Consider the following 13084-nt stretch of genomic DNA (forward strand, 5'->3'; position numbering starts at 1 on the left):
GACAAAAATAACTCATGGATGGAGGGATGGATTGAAAAACACAGCCTGCCAACACTTGCTACACAATTGAATAATCTGTGAAGATAGACTGAAAAGACTGGAACTTGGTTCAAGACAATCTTTATGCTAGCAATAGTAGTGATCAGGTCAAATATTAACTGGATATTGACAACAATTAAAAACAAAAGGATATACATTTTGTGCATATCTGTTTCCTCCACTCATCTGTAGACCACTTCACTGTGTCGACCTGAGTTGGACCTTCATGTGATAGGGTCTGGTCGTCATATTGAGCCCGAAGACCGGAGTGAAGTCCGGCTCTCCTGCATCTTCAGGCCAGATGAACTTAAACTTCCTCAGCAGGGTCACCAGGATGAGGAAGAGCTCCATGCGAGCCAAACCCTCTCCAAGACACACCCGAGGACCTGGGGACAAAGTAAAATTAGGCGCGAGACAAAAAAAAAAAAATGAGGAAAATAACAGATTCTCTTGGAATGTGCTTAAATGTTACTGAATGCAAACCTCCTGAAAAAGGCAAGAATGCTTCTGGTTTGACAAACTCTCTCTGCTCATTGAGGAAGTTTTCAGGATTGAATTCATGAGGAAACTTCCACTGTCCTTCTTCATTCAGCACGGAGGACAAATTCTCAACGATCATTGTACCCTGAAGAAAAATATAGCCATAGGAGTTTTGTTGTGACTTGTGTTGCCAAAACATGTTAAACCAGTCGACACTTACTTTGGGAATTGAATACCCCATGAGCTCTGTGTCTTTAGTTGTGTAGTGGAAGACACTGAGGGGGACGGTGTTGGCTGTCCTCTGACATTCATGGATCACAGCCTGGATTAAAAAAAAAAATACAGATTAATTTGTTTTGCAGAGTTTGCAAGTTCTCCTTGTGCAGGCGTTTTCTGCTAAAACTCAAAACATGGATACAATAGCTTGGGAGATGGGTGGGTTATGTTTCATTTGTCTTATATATATTCTATTATGGGAAAGACTCATGAACATGATTATGTATAGCACCTGCATGTAAGGCATGTCATGTCTGTCTTCATAACTGGCCTGCTCCTTCCCTTCCAGAACCCTGTCGATCTCCTGCTGACATCTTTCTGTGAGAAAAGAGCACACATTGTGATCTTTATTGTGCAATACAAAGTGCAATGAGAATCTTTGAAAAAAGAGTGGGTGTACTGTTCTACGAGGCAGTGGTTCTATCCTTCTTCTATTGGGAACTATACAGTAAATGATACGTACTTTGAACAAAAAGTTCATGATAATGCAGGTGCATCCTGAACAACCAAGGAAAAATTAAAAATACCCAGGCCTGTCTTGAATAAAGAGAAGCATGATGTTAAATGACCAAGAATGTTGTCTTTAATAGAAAACAATACACCATATTGATGGATGCAGCTGTACCTTGTATGTGTGGTTTGTCCAGAAGGTGAAGGAAAGCAGTGAGCAGGGTGTTGGAGGTGGTGTCAGTCCCGGCACTTTGAAGATCATGAAGGTGAGCAGTCAGTTGTTCCTCTGAAAACGAAGTCTCATCTTTTCTCTATAATGAGGCAAGCAAGAATAGCAGATTACTATAGCTTAATACGACCTAGAAAAACTTTACATTTCTGGGTTATCATAGAACTATTTCAACGATCCAACCCGCTTGAAATTTGGATGTCTGTGGCCTTTGAACACATATGTGTTTGACACCTTTGGTCTCATCCTTTCCTGTCTTTCTGGTAACTATTTATTTATTTATTGTTCATGGTTGTGGTTTTCTCTCTTTAAAAGTTTCTTCTCATGTATACACTATATGGTTTATCATTCATGGTGTACTTATAGTGATTTCTGTTGCTGTAGTTTATGTTGGGTGTGTTTGAGCTTGTGCACTTCGTCATTTTATGTGATTCTGCCTGTGTGTTTATCAGCCCAGTAAAGTGTGTAATTAAGCTGTCGGTCTGTCATTGTGTTGGTCTAGGTACTTAATTACTGTGTATTTGGATCCTTGTCTTTTTTTTCCACTGGTGACTTTAATTTCTGTTTTTGTATCTCCTAAATAAAAGCTAAACAATGCTCTAGCTTGAACCTGGTTGTGCATTTGCATCTTCTGTCTACTCTGAATATTTGGGTTATGTAATCGACCCGAATCAGCCTTTGAAAACTAAAGTTGTCTTTGCTCTTATTCAACTGACACTTTCTTTGCTATGCTTGTGTAGGTTTTCCCCAGGTTCTCTAGTTTCCTTCCAAACATTATTGTATATTATCGCAGATATAAAGCAAATTGATCTCAGGACGCACCTTATCCAGTTCATCCAGATAGCAGTCAAGAAAATCTCGAGGCTCTCCCGGAACTCGGGTAGTCTTGTGCTCATTCACTTTCCCATGTGCAAGCTTCATAAGAATCTACAAAACAAAAGTCAGAATTTATGATTCCTTTAAATCTCCTTTTTTTCTTTTTCACTGCCCACTTATGAAGAGTTACTTTCAACATTACCTCATAATTCTTGAATAATTTATTGAAGGGCAGCGGCAGGTTTCGAATTATGGGAAAAGAGTCATAAAGCTGTAGAAAAGAGAACACACAATAATTTTAGAATTTAATATTTGATCATTTTTATAGTCTAATATTTTGCTTTGTGTATTTGTTGTTGTTGTCGTTGTTGTATTTTTTGGGAGCATTGCATTTTTCCAAACATCAAGTTTCAATGTTATTTAGCATCTTGGCCTACAGAAGGCATAGGATGCTATGCAAAGGCATGCATGCATTACACAGTTCATTTTGTCATCTTCCTTGATGAGGAGAGTGTGTTTTTACTCACCACGGACCATGGTCCATGAATTATCTTGGTGTTCTCAGTTACGCATCGAACAAACACTCTGATGAAATCATCGTTGTACTCATAGCGTGTACCAAACAAAACCTGGCAGACGATGTTGAAGGCCACGTTGTGAAACATAATTTGAGGACTCAGAGTTTTGCCTGTAAAAGACACGAAGCAAATCTAAGCATCAGGAAGCAATTTTTACAAGAAACCATCTTGCTGTTTGCCTGATTGTGTACCAATGCTTGCTTCAAGGGTTTTAATGGTGTACTGAAGCTCCCCATGAATTCTCTCCTCCATTGACGTTTTTCCCAATCCAAAGTTTCTGAAAGTCATCAGGATAAAGCGGCGGTGCTCCTTCCACGTAAAGACATAATCTGCCATAACCACTCCTGCAACAGAAAATCAGAGAGTTAAGAGAGAATGTAACTTCATGTTCATTCAGAGAGACAATTAATTGAGCAAGCAGCTGGACTGCCAACCATCTCAATTACAGCTCATCCTGAGCTCCACCTCTCTTGTTTACTCCAGCTGTTGAGGAGCTATGTAAGTGTTTGAGTGTATTGTGATTGATTGGGTTTTGTTTTCTATCGCTGCAAAGTGATTGCATATGATCTGTCGAATGCTTGACATGCTCTTTTCACCTTTCAATTCGGACACAAAATTATAAAGCATGTCCTGAGGTCGTCCAGCAAAATCTGCACCCTTGGTAATAAATGCTTCCTTGACGGCCTTGAACCCATTGACAACTACAGCCGGTCTGGGACCAAAGTAGAGACTGTAGACATTTCCGTAGGACTTCCTCAGCTGGAAAGGAGCAAGACAACAGGTTAATGTGACACTAAGTCAACAAAACAGGGTTAAACAGGATTTGTTGATATTTTTTATTTGAGGTAAGTCCAAGGTTCCTACTCGAGGAAGCTGCATAGCTCATCTAGCATTATTGCTGTCTTAATTTGGTGGTATAAAAAAGTAATCGCTGTAATATAAAAGTGTAACATTTTGATTAATTTCTCTCATATGGACATCAAGATTATTTATCATGTAGGTAATTGTAGATTTTAACTGACAGCACCGTTTTGATTTGACACTTGCTGTAAGTTTCTGCATGTATATGATATCTATCCTGATTCTGTAAGTGCACTGCAAAGATTTGATGACTTCAAGAAGACCTTTTTTCACATCTAAAGAGTTTCAATAATTCTGCATGATTTCAACTTTTATATGAAGTTACTCCATATTATCAGGAGAACGATAGTATCTTTTTCCGCTTCCTGGTGTAACTGGAATTATAGGTCTGGTTATATCTGTCCAATGTTATTTCCAAACATACAATTTGAAAATGTCTCAGTCAATAAGACAGAGTAAAGCAAATGCCTTTGACCGCCATGGTGCATTTATCAGCAGTGAATGTCTGGCGTATATGACCTGCAGTTCTGGTTGGATCTGCTCCAGGTTTGCAGATAGCATCTTTTAAATCAACATCAAAGAGTTACAGAAATGCTCTTGAGTAACTTGGGCCTACATTTGGTATTACTAAATTAAAAAAATAAATAAATTATGTGTTTGAAATGAGCTAATATAAATTTGAGGGTTTTTTTTCTCACCCTCTCGAAATCCTTCAAGGGGTTGTCAAGACTGAGGTGCAAGAGGTTCCCCAGTACAGGCAGGACGGGGGGTCCTGGTGGGAAGGTCTTGGGCCTCCGAGGTTTGAGTTGATAGACGACGAAGCAAATACAGAGCCATAGCAGTACAATGGAGACAAACATGACTGTTTGTTGTACGGACGAAACTAAGCAGGTTGCACGGTTGATCTGCTTTTAAAGAACCGCCCAACCTTTAGTCCAGCCCCCTCAGACCGTCCTTCAGGTCACTGACATGTGGTCAGGGGAGATTATAAAAAAAACAAAAAGTACATAAAATAAATGTTAATATTGTCTACTAATTTGTGTTATAGATGCATTTTCATTTGGACTCTACACATTTTTGACAATTTATTAAGTAAAAATGACAGAATTTGAGAATTTCATGAACAAATACAGAACACAAATCCCTGGTGAGGCAGTGGAGAGCTGTGCCTCATATCTCACTGCGCAATCCAATCCAGACTGGGTCACATGACGCATGCCCATTTCTGTTCCGTAGCATATTGCCGATTTGAACTTCGGTCCGTCGGTTGTCTACCACTTATCCGGGGCTGGGTCATGGAGGCAGCAGTCTAAGTAGGGATGCCCAGACTTCCCTCGCCCCAGACACTTCTTCCAGCTCTTCTGGTGGGACCCCAAGGCGTTCCCAGGCCAGCCAAGAGATGTGGTCCCTCCAGCATGTCTTTGGTCTGCCCCGAGGCCTCGAAAACAGAGAGACATGCCCGGAACACCTCCTGGGGAGGCGTTATGATGAAAAATGGATGGATTGTGGATGAGTTGTACAGAATCGCGTGGACGAGTTGTACGGGTTTGAGTTCTGTGGACGAGTTGTCTGTGGGTGAGTTGTCCATAGACGAGTTGTCCCTTCACTGGACTAAACCTCTGTGTGTAGATGGTTGCAGTAGGAAAAAACTCTGCTAGCTCTGAGCTGGAAGTTGCTGTGTGCAGGTTGTGGTGCATTCATGGTACCTGGGAATCAAAATTTCACCCCAATAATGTATTGTCTAGGAAAAATATAACAATATCAATAAAAGTAAAATACTAACTTTGACAACAAAATAACCCTGGGTTACACTTCCATTGGTGTGTGTGTGTGTGTGTGTGTGTGTGTGTGTGTGTGTGTGTGTGTGTGTGTGTGTGTGTGTGTGTGTGTGTGTGTGTGTGTGTGTGTGTGTGTGTGTGTGTGTGTGTGTGTGAGTGGGGGAATGTCATTACCAATGTAAATGCTTTGGGGACTGCTTACATGGTGGAAAAGCACCACAGGAGTGAAATCCATTTACCACCTTGTATTACAATTGATGAAGTGAAAAACACAGCCCCTGTGACAGACTGGCGACCTGTCCAGGGTGTTCCCCGCCCACGCCCACAATAGGCTGGTCGGCTCCAGCACAACACGACCCTGATCTGGACAAGTGGGAAAGAAGAAGGATGGATGGTTGATGGAAGATAGACTGGAAAGATTAGAAGCTGAGTACTAAACTTGGTTCGGGACACTCTTCATGCTAACAATAGTAGTGATTAAGTCAACAATTTACTGGATATTAACAGCAACTAAAAACAAAAGGATATGCACTTTGTGCATATCTGTTTGCTCCAGGTATCTGTAGACCACCTCAGTGTGTCGACCTGAGTTGGACTTTCATGTTATACGGTCTGGTCGTCATGGTGAGCCCGAAGACCGGAGTGAAGTCTGGCTCTCCTGCATCTTCAGGCCAGATGAACTTAAACTTCCTCAGCAGGGTCACCAGAATGAGGAAGAGCTCCATGCGAGCCAAACTCTCTCCGAGACACACCCGAGGACCTGGGGACAAAGTAAAATTAGGCCCTGGATTGAAAAAAATGAAGAAAATAACAGATTCTCTTGGAATGTGCTTAAATGTTATTGCATGCAAACCTCCTGAAAAAGGCAAGAATGCTTCTGGTTTGACAAACTCTCCCTGGTCATTGAGGAAGTTTTCAGGATTGAATTCATGAGGAAACTTCCACTGTCCTTCTTCATTCAGCACGGAGGCCAAATTCTCAATGATTATTGTACCCTGAAGAAAAATATAGCAGTCAGAGTTTTATTGTAGCTTGTGTTGCCAAAACCTGTTAAACCAGTCGACTCTTACTTTGGGAATTGAATATCCCATGAGCTCTGTGTCTTTAAGTGTGTAGTGGAAGACACTGAGGGGAATGGTATTGGCAAGCCTCTGAGATTCATGGATCACAGCCTGGATTTTAAAAAAAACATACAGATTTATTTGTTTTGCAGACTTTGCATGTTCTTCTTGTACAGGGGTTTTCTCCTTTTGCTCAAAACATGGATAAAGTAGCTGGGGAGATGGATGGGTTATTGTGACAGCCCACAGGCTGTATGGCCTCGCCACCGCCTTTGTCCAACAGTTTGGTGAAGGTACCAGCGGTTTTGTTTTGCGTTAATTAGGTGTTTTGTTTTGTTTTGTTTTTGTTTTTTGTTTCAGGTTTACCACTTGTGTTAGGTAAATGTGTGTTGTTTTAAACGTTAGCTAGCTGCTTTTGAGAGTAGAAGCTGCCTTTTTGTTATATTTAACCCATCATTGTATAGTTGACTCGTGTGTGTCTTTGGGTTTCCGTTGGATTAAGCCTGAGAACTACCACAAAAAAAACCTGACTTCCCCCAAACTCACCCAATGAATGTTACTTCCCACACCTACACCTTCCCCTAGCAGAGCCGGGTCGCAACAGTTATCTTTAATTTGTCTTTTATATATTCTATTATGGGAAAGACTCATGAACATGTTTATGTATAGCACCTGCATGTAAGGCATGTCGTGTCTGTCTTCAAAACTGGCCTGCTCCTTCCCTTCCAGCACACGATCGATCTCCTGCTGACATCTTTCTGTGAGAAAAGAGCACACATTGTGATCTTTCTTCTGCAATACAAAGTACAATGAGACACCAGTGTCTCGGAATGCATGTCAATAACACATTTTGTGATTAATTTTGTTTCCAAAAGACGTGCGCAAGTGCAAGTGCGCATCTATGGGGAACTTATGAGTGCAGGCTCAAACGTTCTGTAAAAGATGGAAATGACATGTTCCTTTGTTGACACAGAAGTAGTCCTGCAAGCTGCACATGATGTGCACTGGTGCATATCCAGATTACCGCATTAATATTTCATGATAATGCAGGTGCATCCTGAACAACCAAATCAGCAACAACTATTCAGGCCTGTCTTGAATAAAGAGAAGCATGATGTTAAATGAAAAAAAATTTTTTTTAGCACTTAATTCAAATTAATGCACCATATTGATGGATGTAGCTGTACCTTGTATGTGTGGTTTGTTCAGAAGGTGAAGGACAGCAGTGAGCAGGGTGTTGGAGGTGGTGTCAGTCCCGGCCGCTTGAAGATCGAGAACGTGAGCGACCAGCTCTTCCTCTGAAAACGAAGACTCATCTCCTCTCTACAATGAGGCAATCAAGATCAACATGTTACTATAGTTTACTATTACTTGTACGTTTGTAGTATATCCTATAAAAAACCTTCAATTTGTTAATGCCTATTTACTTAAACCTTAAAAAATGTTGGCTTATTTAAATATCAGTTTTCTGAGAAGAAAAACTTTTTCATTTCGTGGTTATTATGGTCCTATTTCACAGATACAGCCCACTTGAGGTGAAATTGGGCTCTTCGTCATCTTATGTCAGGTGACTCGAGCCTTGTGTTTCCACCTGTGTGTCACCAGCCGTGCGTATGCGTGAGTGTGTGTATTTAAGCTTTCGGTATGTCATTGTGCCTTGTTGATCCAGCTACTTAATTCCTGTGTATTTGGATTCCTTTTTTCTTTTTTTTTTTACCTTGGTGACTTTAATTTCAGATATTGCAGCCATGATTCCCCGAAACAAACAGTGCTTTAGCTTGAACCTGGTTGTGCTTTTTGGGTCTACTCTAAGAATCTGGGTTATGTAATCGACCTCATTGAACCTTTCAAAATTAAAACTGTCTTTGCTCTTATTCAATTAACCTTTGGAGTCCTTTCTTTGCTATGTTTGTGTAGTTTATTTCCCGATGGTGCTCCGGTTTCCTCCAAAACATTATTGTTTCAGAAATTCAGTATACTATCTAAGATAAGATAAGATAAGATAAGCCTTTATTGATCTCACAGTGGAGAAATTTACTCGTAACATTCAGCTCTTAAGGACACTCATGAGGAAAGGAAAGACAAGGAATGTGCAAACAGTTAGTCATTGTATATAAGATACCTCTATTCTTACCTATCAAATAGGACTAAAAAATAAGATAAAACTCACAAACTATAATAAAGTATAATAAGTTCTAAGGGGAGCAAAATATACAGTAGGATGATATACAAGGAAAATAAACTATGATTGGGGGGTGGCAAAGTGTAGGATAAGTACAATAAACATACTATAGTAAAAAATGTAAGATCAGATGTAAGGCAAATCGATCTTAGGACGCACCTTATCCAGTTCATCCAGATAGCAGTCAACAAAATCTCGAGGCTCTCCAGGGACTTGGGTGGTTTTGTGCTCATTCACTATCCCGTGTGCAATATTTGCAAGAGTCTGCAAAACAAAAGTCACAATTTATGATTTGTCCCAATTTTTTTTTTATTTTCTTTTTCACTGCCCAAAATGTTTGTTGCTTTCAACATTACCTCATAATTCTTGAATATTTTTCTGAAGGGAAGCGGCAGGTATCGAATTATGGGTAAAGAGTCATAAAGCTGCAGAAAAGGGAACACAGACAATAATTTTATAACTTAATACGTCACAATTTGTATAAAAATATTGCCTTGGTTTTATGTAGCACTTTTCTTGGCACTCAAAGAGGCTTTACATTGCATTATCTATTAATTCCATACTCAATGGTGGTAAACTACATGGGTAGCTACAGCTGCCGTGACGGAAGTGAGGCTGCCATTTTGCGCCATCGGCCCCTCCGACCACAACCAACCACTCATTCTCACACTACATACACACTGCATACTCTACCAACTGAGCCATGCCACGTATAGTCCCTCAATTTTTTGTTTTTGATTAATTTCTTTGGGTGGGAGGGTGTTGCAGTGTTGTGTTTTCAATGTTTGTATTTAAGCTCTTGTTTCACTGATGGGGAGAGTGTAATTTCACTCACCATGGACCATGGTCCATTGAGTATCTTGGTGTTCTCAGTGACGCATCGAATAAACACTCTGATGAATTCATCATTGTGCTCATGGCGAGTACCAAACAACACCTGGTACATGATGTTGAAGGCCGCACTGTGAAACATAACTTGAGGACTCAGAGTTTTGCCTGTAAATGACATGAAGGCAATTAAGGCATACATTTTTTTTTACAAGAAACCATCCCTCTGTTTGTCTGATTGTGTACCAATGCTTGTTTCCAGGGTTTTAATGGTGTATTGAAGCTCCCCATGAATTCTCTCCTCCATTGAAGTTTTCCCCAATCCAAAGTTTCTCAGAGTCATCAGGGAGAAACGACGGTGCTCTCTCCAAATGGGGCCATAATCTGCCATGAACACTCCTGCAATACAAAATCAGAGAGTTTAGAGAGATAAAGACACAAATATGCCGTAGTTCCCTAAGCACCAATCAAACTGCCCACCTGTCACTGTCTCCATTGCTGGTGGCTATGCTAGTCCCAAGGTAGGATTACTATTGCAACAAAACTAACCTGTCTCACAACGGTCTAATCACAGCTCACGTTCCCTATTAGTGGGTGACCAATCCATTGCTTGGTGAATTCTGCTTCAAGGATCAAAAAGCGACGTCGCTATGAACCCATAAAGTCAGAAGGATCATGAGGTTCCGCTTTCACAGTCTGTATTCATACTAAAAATCAAGATTTAGCAAGCTTTTGCCCTTCTGCTCTGTGGGGAGGTTTCTGTCCTCTCTGAGCTCGCCTTAGGACACCTGCGTTCCCATTCGACAGGTGTGCCGCCCCAGTCTAACTCCTCACCTGCTACTGTCCCCATAGCTTGTGGCTATGCTAGTCCCAAGGTTGTCCCAAGTAACTGTGTGACTTACTTATAATAATAAAACTTGGAGCGTTTGTTGATAAAACGTCCATGTGCTGGAAATGAGCAGGAAGGGGACATTACTCCAACTTTGCCTGAGGAAGGTTAAGAAATGCAGAAAGATGGAGGAGAGATGTGTTTTGCTTACAACTGCTTTTGTGGCTCCCTGTTAGTGACATAATATTATAATCCTGCAGCACCATCCCTGAAAGATTGAGCTCCACTATAGCACCAATAAAAATCTCTGGCACCGCCATTGATCTTCATCTCCACCTCTTATTTTGTACTCCAGTCGTTGAGGAGTTATGTAAGTGTTTGTGTGTATTATGATAATTGGGTCCTATTGCTGGAAAGTGATTGCATGAGAACTGTCATACAAGAACAGTGCTTGATGTGTCCTCCTCACCTTTCAATTTGGTCATAAAATTAAAGAGCATGTCCTGAGGTCGTCCAGCAAAATCTGCACCCTTGGTAATAATTGCTTCCTTGACGGCCTTGAACCCGTTGATGACTACTGTCCGTCTGGGACCAAAGTAGAGACTGTAGACATTTCCATACGACTTCCTCAGCTGGAAAGGAGCAAGACAACAAGTTAATGTGACACCAAGTCAACTAAACAGGGTTAAACAGGATTTGCTGATATCGACACATTTTTTTATTTGTAAGTACAAGGGTCAATCTCAATAAAGCTGCATAGCCCACCTGGCCTCATTGCTATCTAAATTCAGTGGTATAAAAAGTAATGGCTGTAATATAAAAGAGGAACATTTTGGTGCATCTCTCTCATATGGACATCAAGGTTATTTATCATGTAGGTATTTGTATATGATAAATGACAGCCCTGTTTTGATGTGACACTTGCTGAAAGTTTCTGTATATATATAATATCCATCCTGATCCTGTAGGTACACTGCAAAGATTGGATGACTTAGAAAAAGACTTTTATCAAATCTAGACAGTTGCAATAGTTCTGCATCATTTCAAGTTTTATATGAAGTTACTCCATATTATCAACAAAATAATAGCACCTTATTTTTGCATTCTGGTGTAACTGGAAATGTAGGTCTGGTTATACCTGTCCAGAAGCATCTGTCAAAATGTTATTTCCAAATATACAATTTGAAAATGTCTCAATAGATGAGACAGAGTAAAGTGAATGCCTTTAACCTAAGAGATGCATTTATCAATTGTGAATATCTCGTGTGAATGACCTGCAGTGCTGGTTGGATCTGTCCCAGGTTTGGAGATAGCAAATTTTAAATCAACATCAAAGAGCGACAGAAATGTTCTTGAGCAACCCGGACTTACATTTAGTATTTGCAATGAGTGATTATAAATTGTTTTTTATTTTACTCACCCTCTCGAAATCCTTCAAGGGGTTGTCAAGGCTGAGGTACAAGAGGTTCCCCAGTACAGGCAGGACGGGGGGTCCCGGTGGGAAGTTCTTGGGTCTTCGAGGTTTGAGTTGATAGACGACGAAGCAAATACAGAGCCATAGCAGTACAATGGAGACAAACATGGCTAAATGTTGTACGGACCAAACTGAGCAAGTTGCACAGCAGAAAACCTTTTAAAGGACAGCCCAACCCTCAGTCCAGCCCTCTCTGACCGAGTCCTTTGTTTCACTGCATATAAAGTTACTCAACCAGACAACAATCTTTAAAATTTCCCAACCCGCTGTTGCATAAATCGAAAATACCAAAGTCGATTTGCTTACAAACAAACCGGAATTTTTCGCCATCAAATTGTGTGGATGTTTGGCGAACTGATGTCATCTCCTGAAATTTACATGTATGGGTTTCTGGGATACAAACAGGATCTTGTGTCTGAAGCTTTAGAATAGTTTGGGCGCACCCAAAGATGTCAACACACTGGGTACATTCCACATAATTCAAATGCTGAAAATACACAGTTGTGTGAGTGTAATGACAAATTTCCTTCACAACAACATATAAGTCATATACATTAACTACTATTAGGTAAAATGTCTGACATGTCAGTGTTCTGCAAAGGCTTGTACTCCAGATTCTGTCCTCGTATCACTACTGGGAGCATCTTGTCAGCTGTCTCCTTTCTTTTTGAGTGTAGCGCATATCCGTCATCTGATTTTTGTAATTCTATCTCCCACAGTTCTTTTTGCTGTACCTTCAGCCCTTCCAGATGACTCTCCAATAGGGTGGTCCTTAAATATGGAAGTTGGAAATTCTAAGCTCCAACCCATGAAATTTGTTGGATTAGCTGAGAAAACTCTCCTTGTGAATTTTTGTCTCAATTGGATAACCTTTACCCCTCCCTCAGTGACCCTTAATTTTTTTTCCTCTGGCCCCTTGGGGCGCTCATCGTCTGGGAATAAATACAACTTATAACAATTAAAATTGAAATGAAAATTAAAGTTTTAACACCAGAACTGATATCAAGCAATTTAAAGGTATAGTAGAGGATTTTCTTCTTCCAGGTGGATCATCAAAATAACTGGTCCTCCCAATTGTCAATCATTCTGGTGATATATGACGTAAGCCCGTCGTACGTGCTCGTCCCTGCGCGCAGCTCACTCCACACGGTTCTCATCATGCCGGTGGCCGACCTGACGCATTATTCTCGGACATTTTTACAC

At 40.6% G+C, this 13084-nt stretch overlaps 1 protein-coding gene across 1 annotated transcript; it reads right to left on the bottom strand.

The window, feature by feature from the left end:
• Positions 1 to 237: 237 nt before the first annotated feature.
• On the bottom strand, positions 238 to 11989 carry LOC308136435 (uncharacterized protein; the record flags this gene model as incomplete). The annotated part of the gene is made up of 23 exons (XM_080504772.1): positions 238 to 425; positions 523 to 664; positions 740 to 841; positions 1028 to 1113; positions 1421 to 1556; positions 2297 to 2401; positions 2493 to 2561; positions 2818 to 2978; positions 3060 to 3212; positions 3465 to 3627; positions 4428 to 4612; positions 5797 to 5870; positions 6117 to 6267; positions 6361 to 6502; positions 6578 to 6679; positions 7241 to 7326; positions 7756 to 7891; positions 8910 to 9014; positions 9107 to 9175; positions 9586 to 9746; positions 9825 to 9977; positions 10877 to 11039; positions 11828 to 11989. 23 exons carry the CDS (start codon positions 11987 to 11989, stop codon positions 238 to 240), a joined length of 2994 nt encoding a protein of 997 aa, XP_080360898.1.
• Between the last annotated feature and the right edge of the window lie 1095 nt (positions 11990 to 13084).

This window comes from Blennius ocellaris, assembly GCF_963422515.1.
Source record: "Blennius ocellaris genome assembly, chromosome: 11".
Classification (NCBI taxonomy): Eukaryota; Metazoa; Chordata; class Actinopteri; order Blenniiformes; family Blenniidae; genus Blennius; species Blennius ocellaris.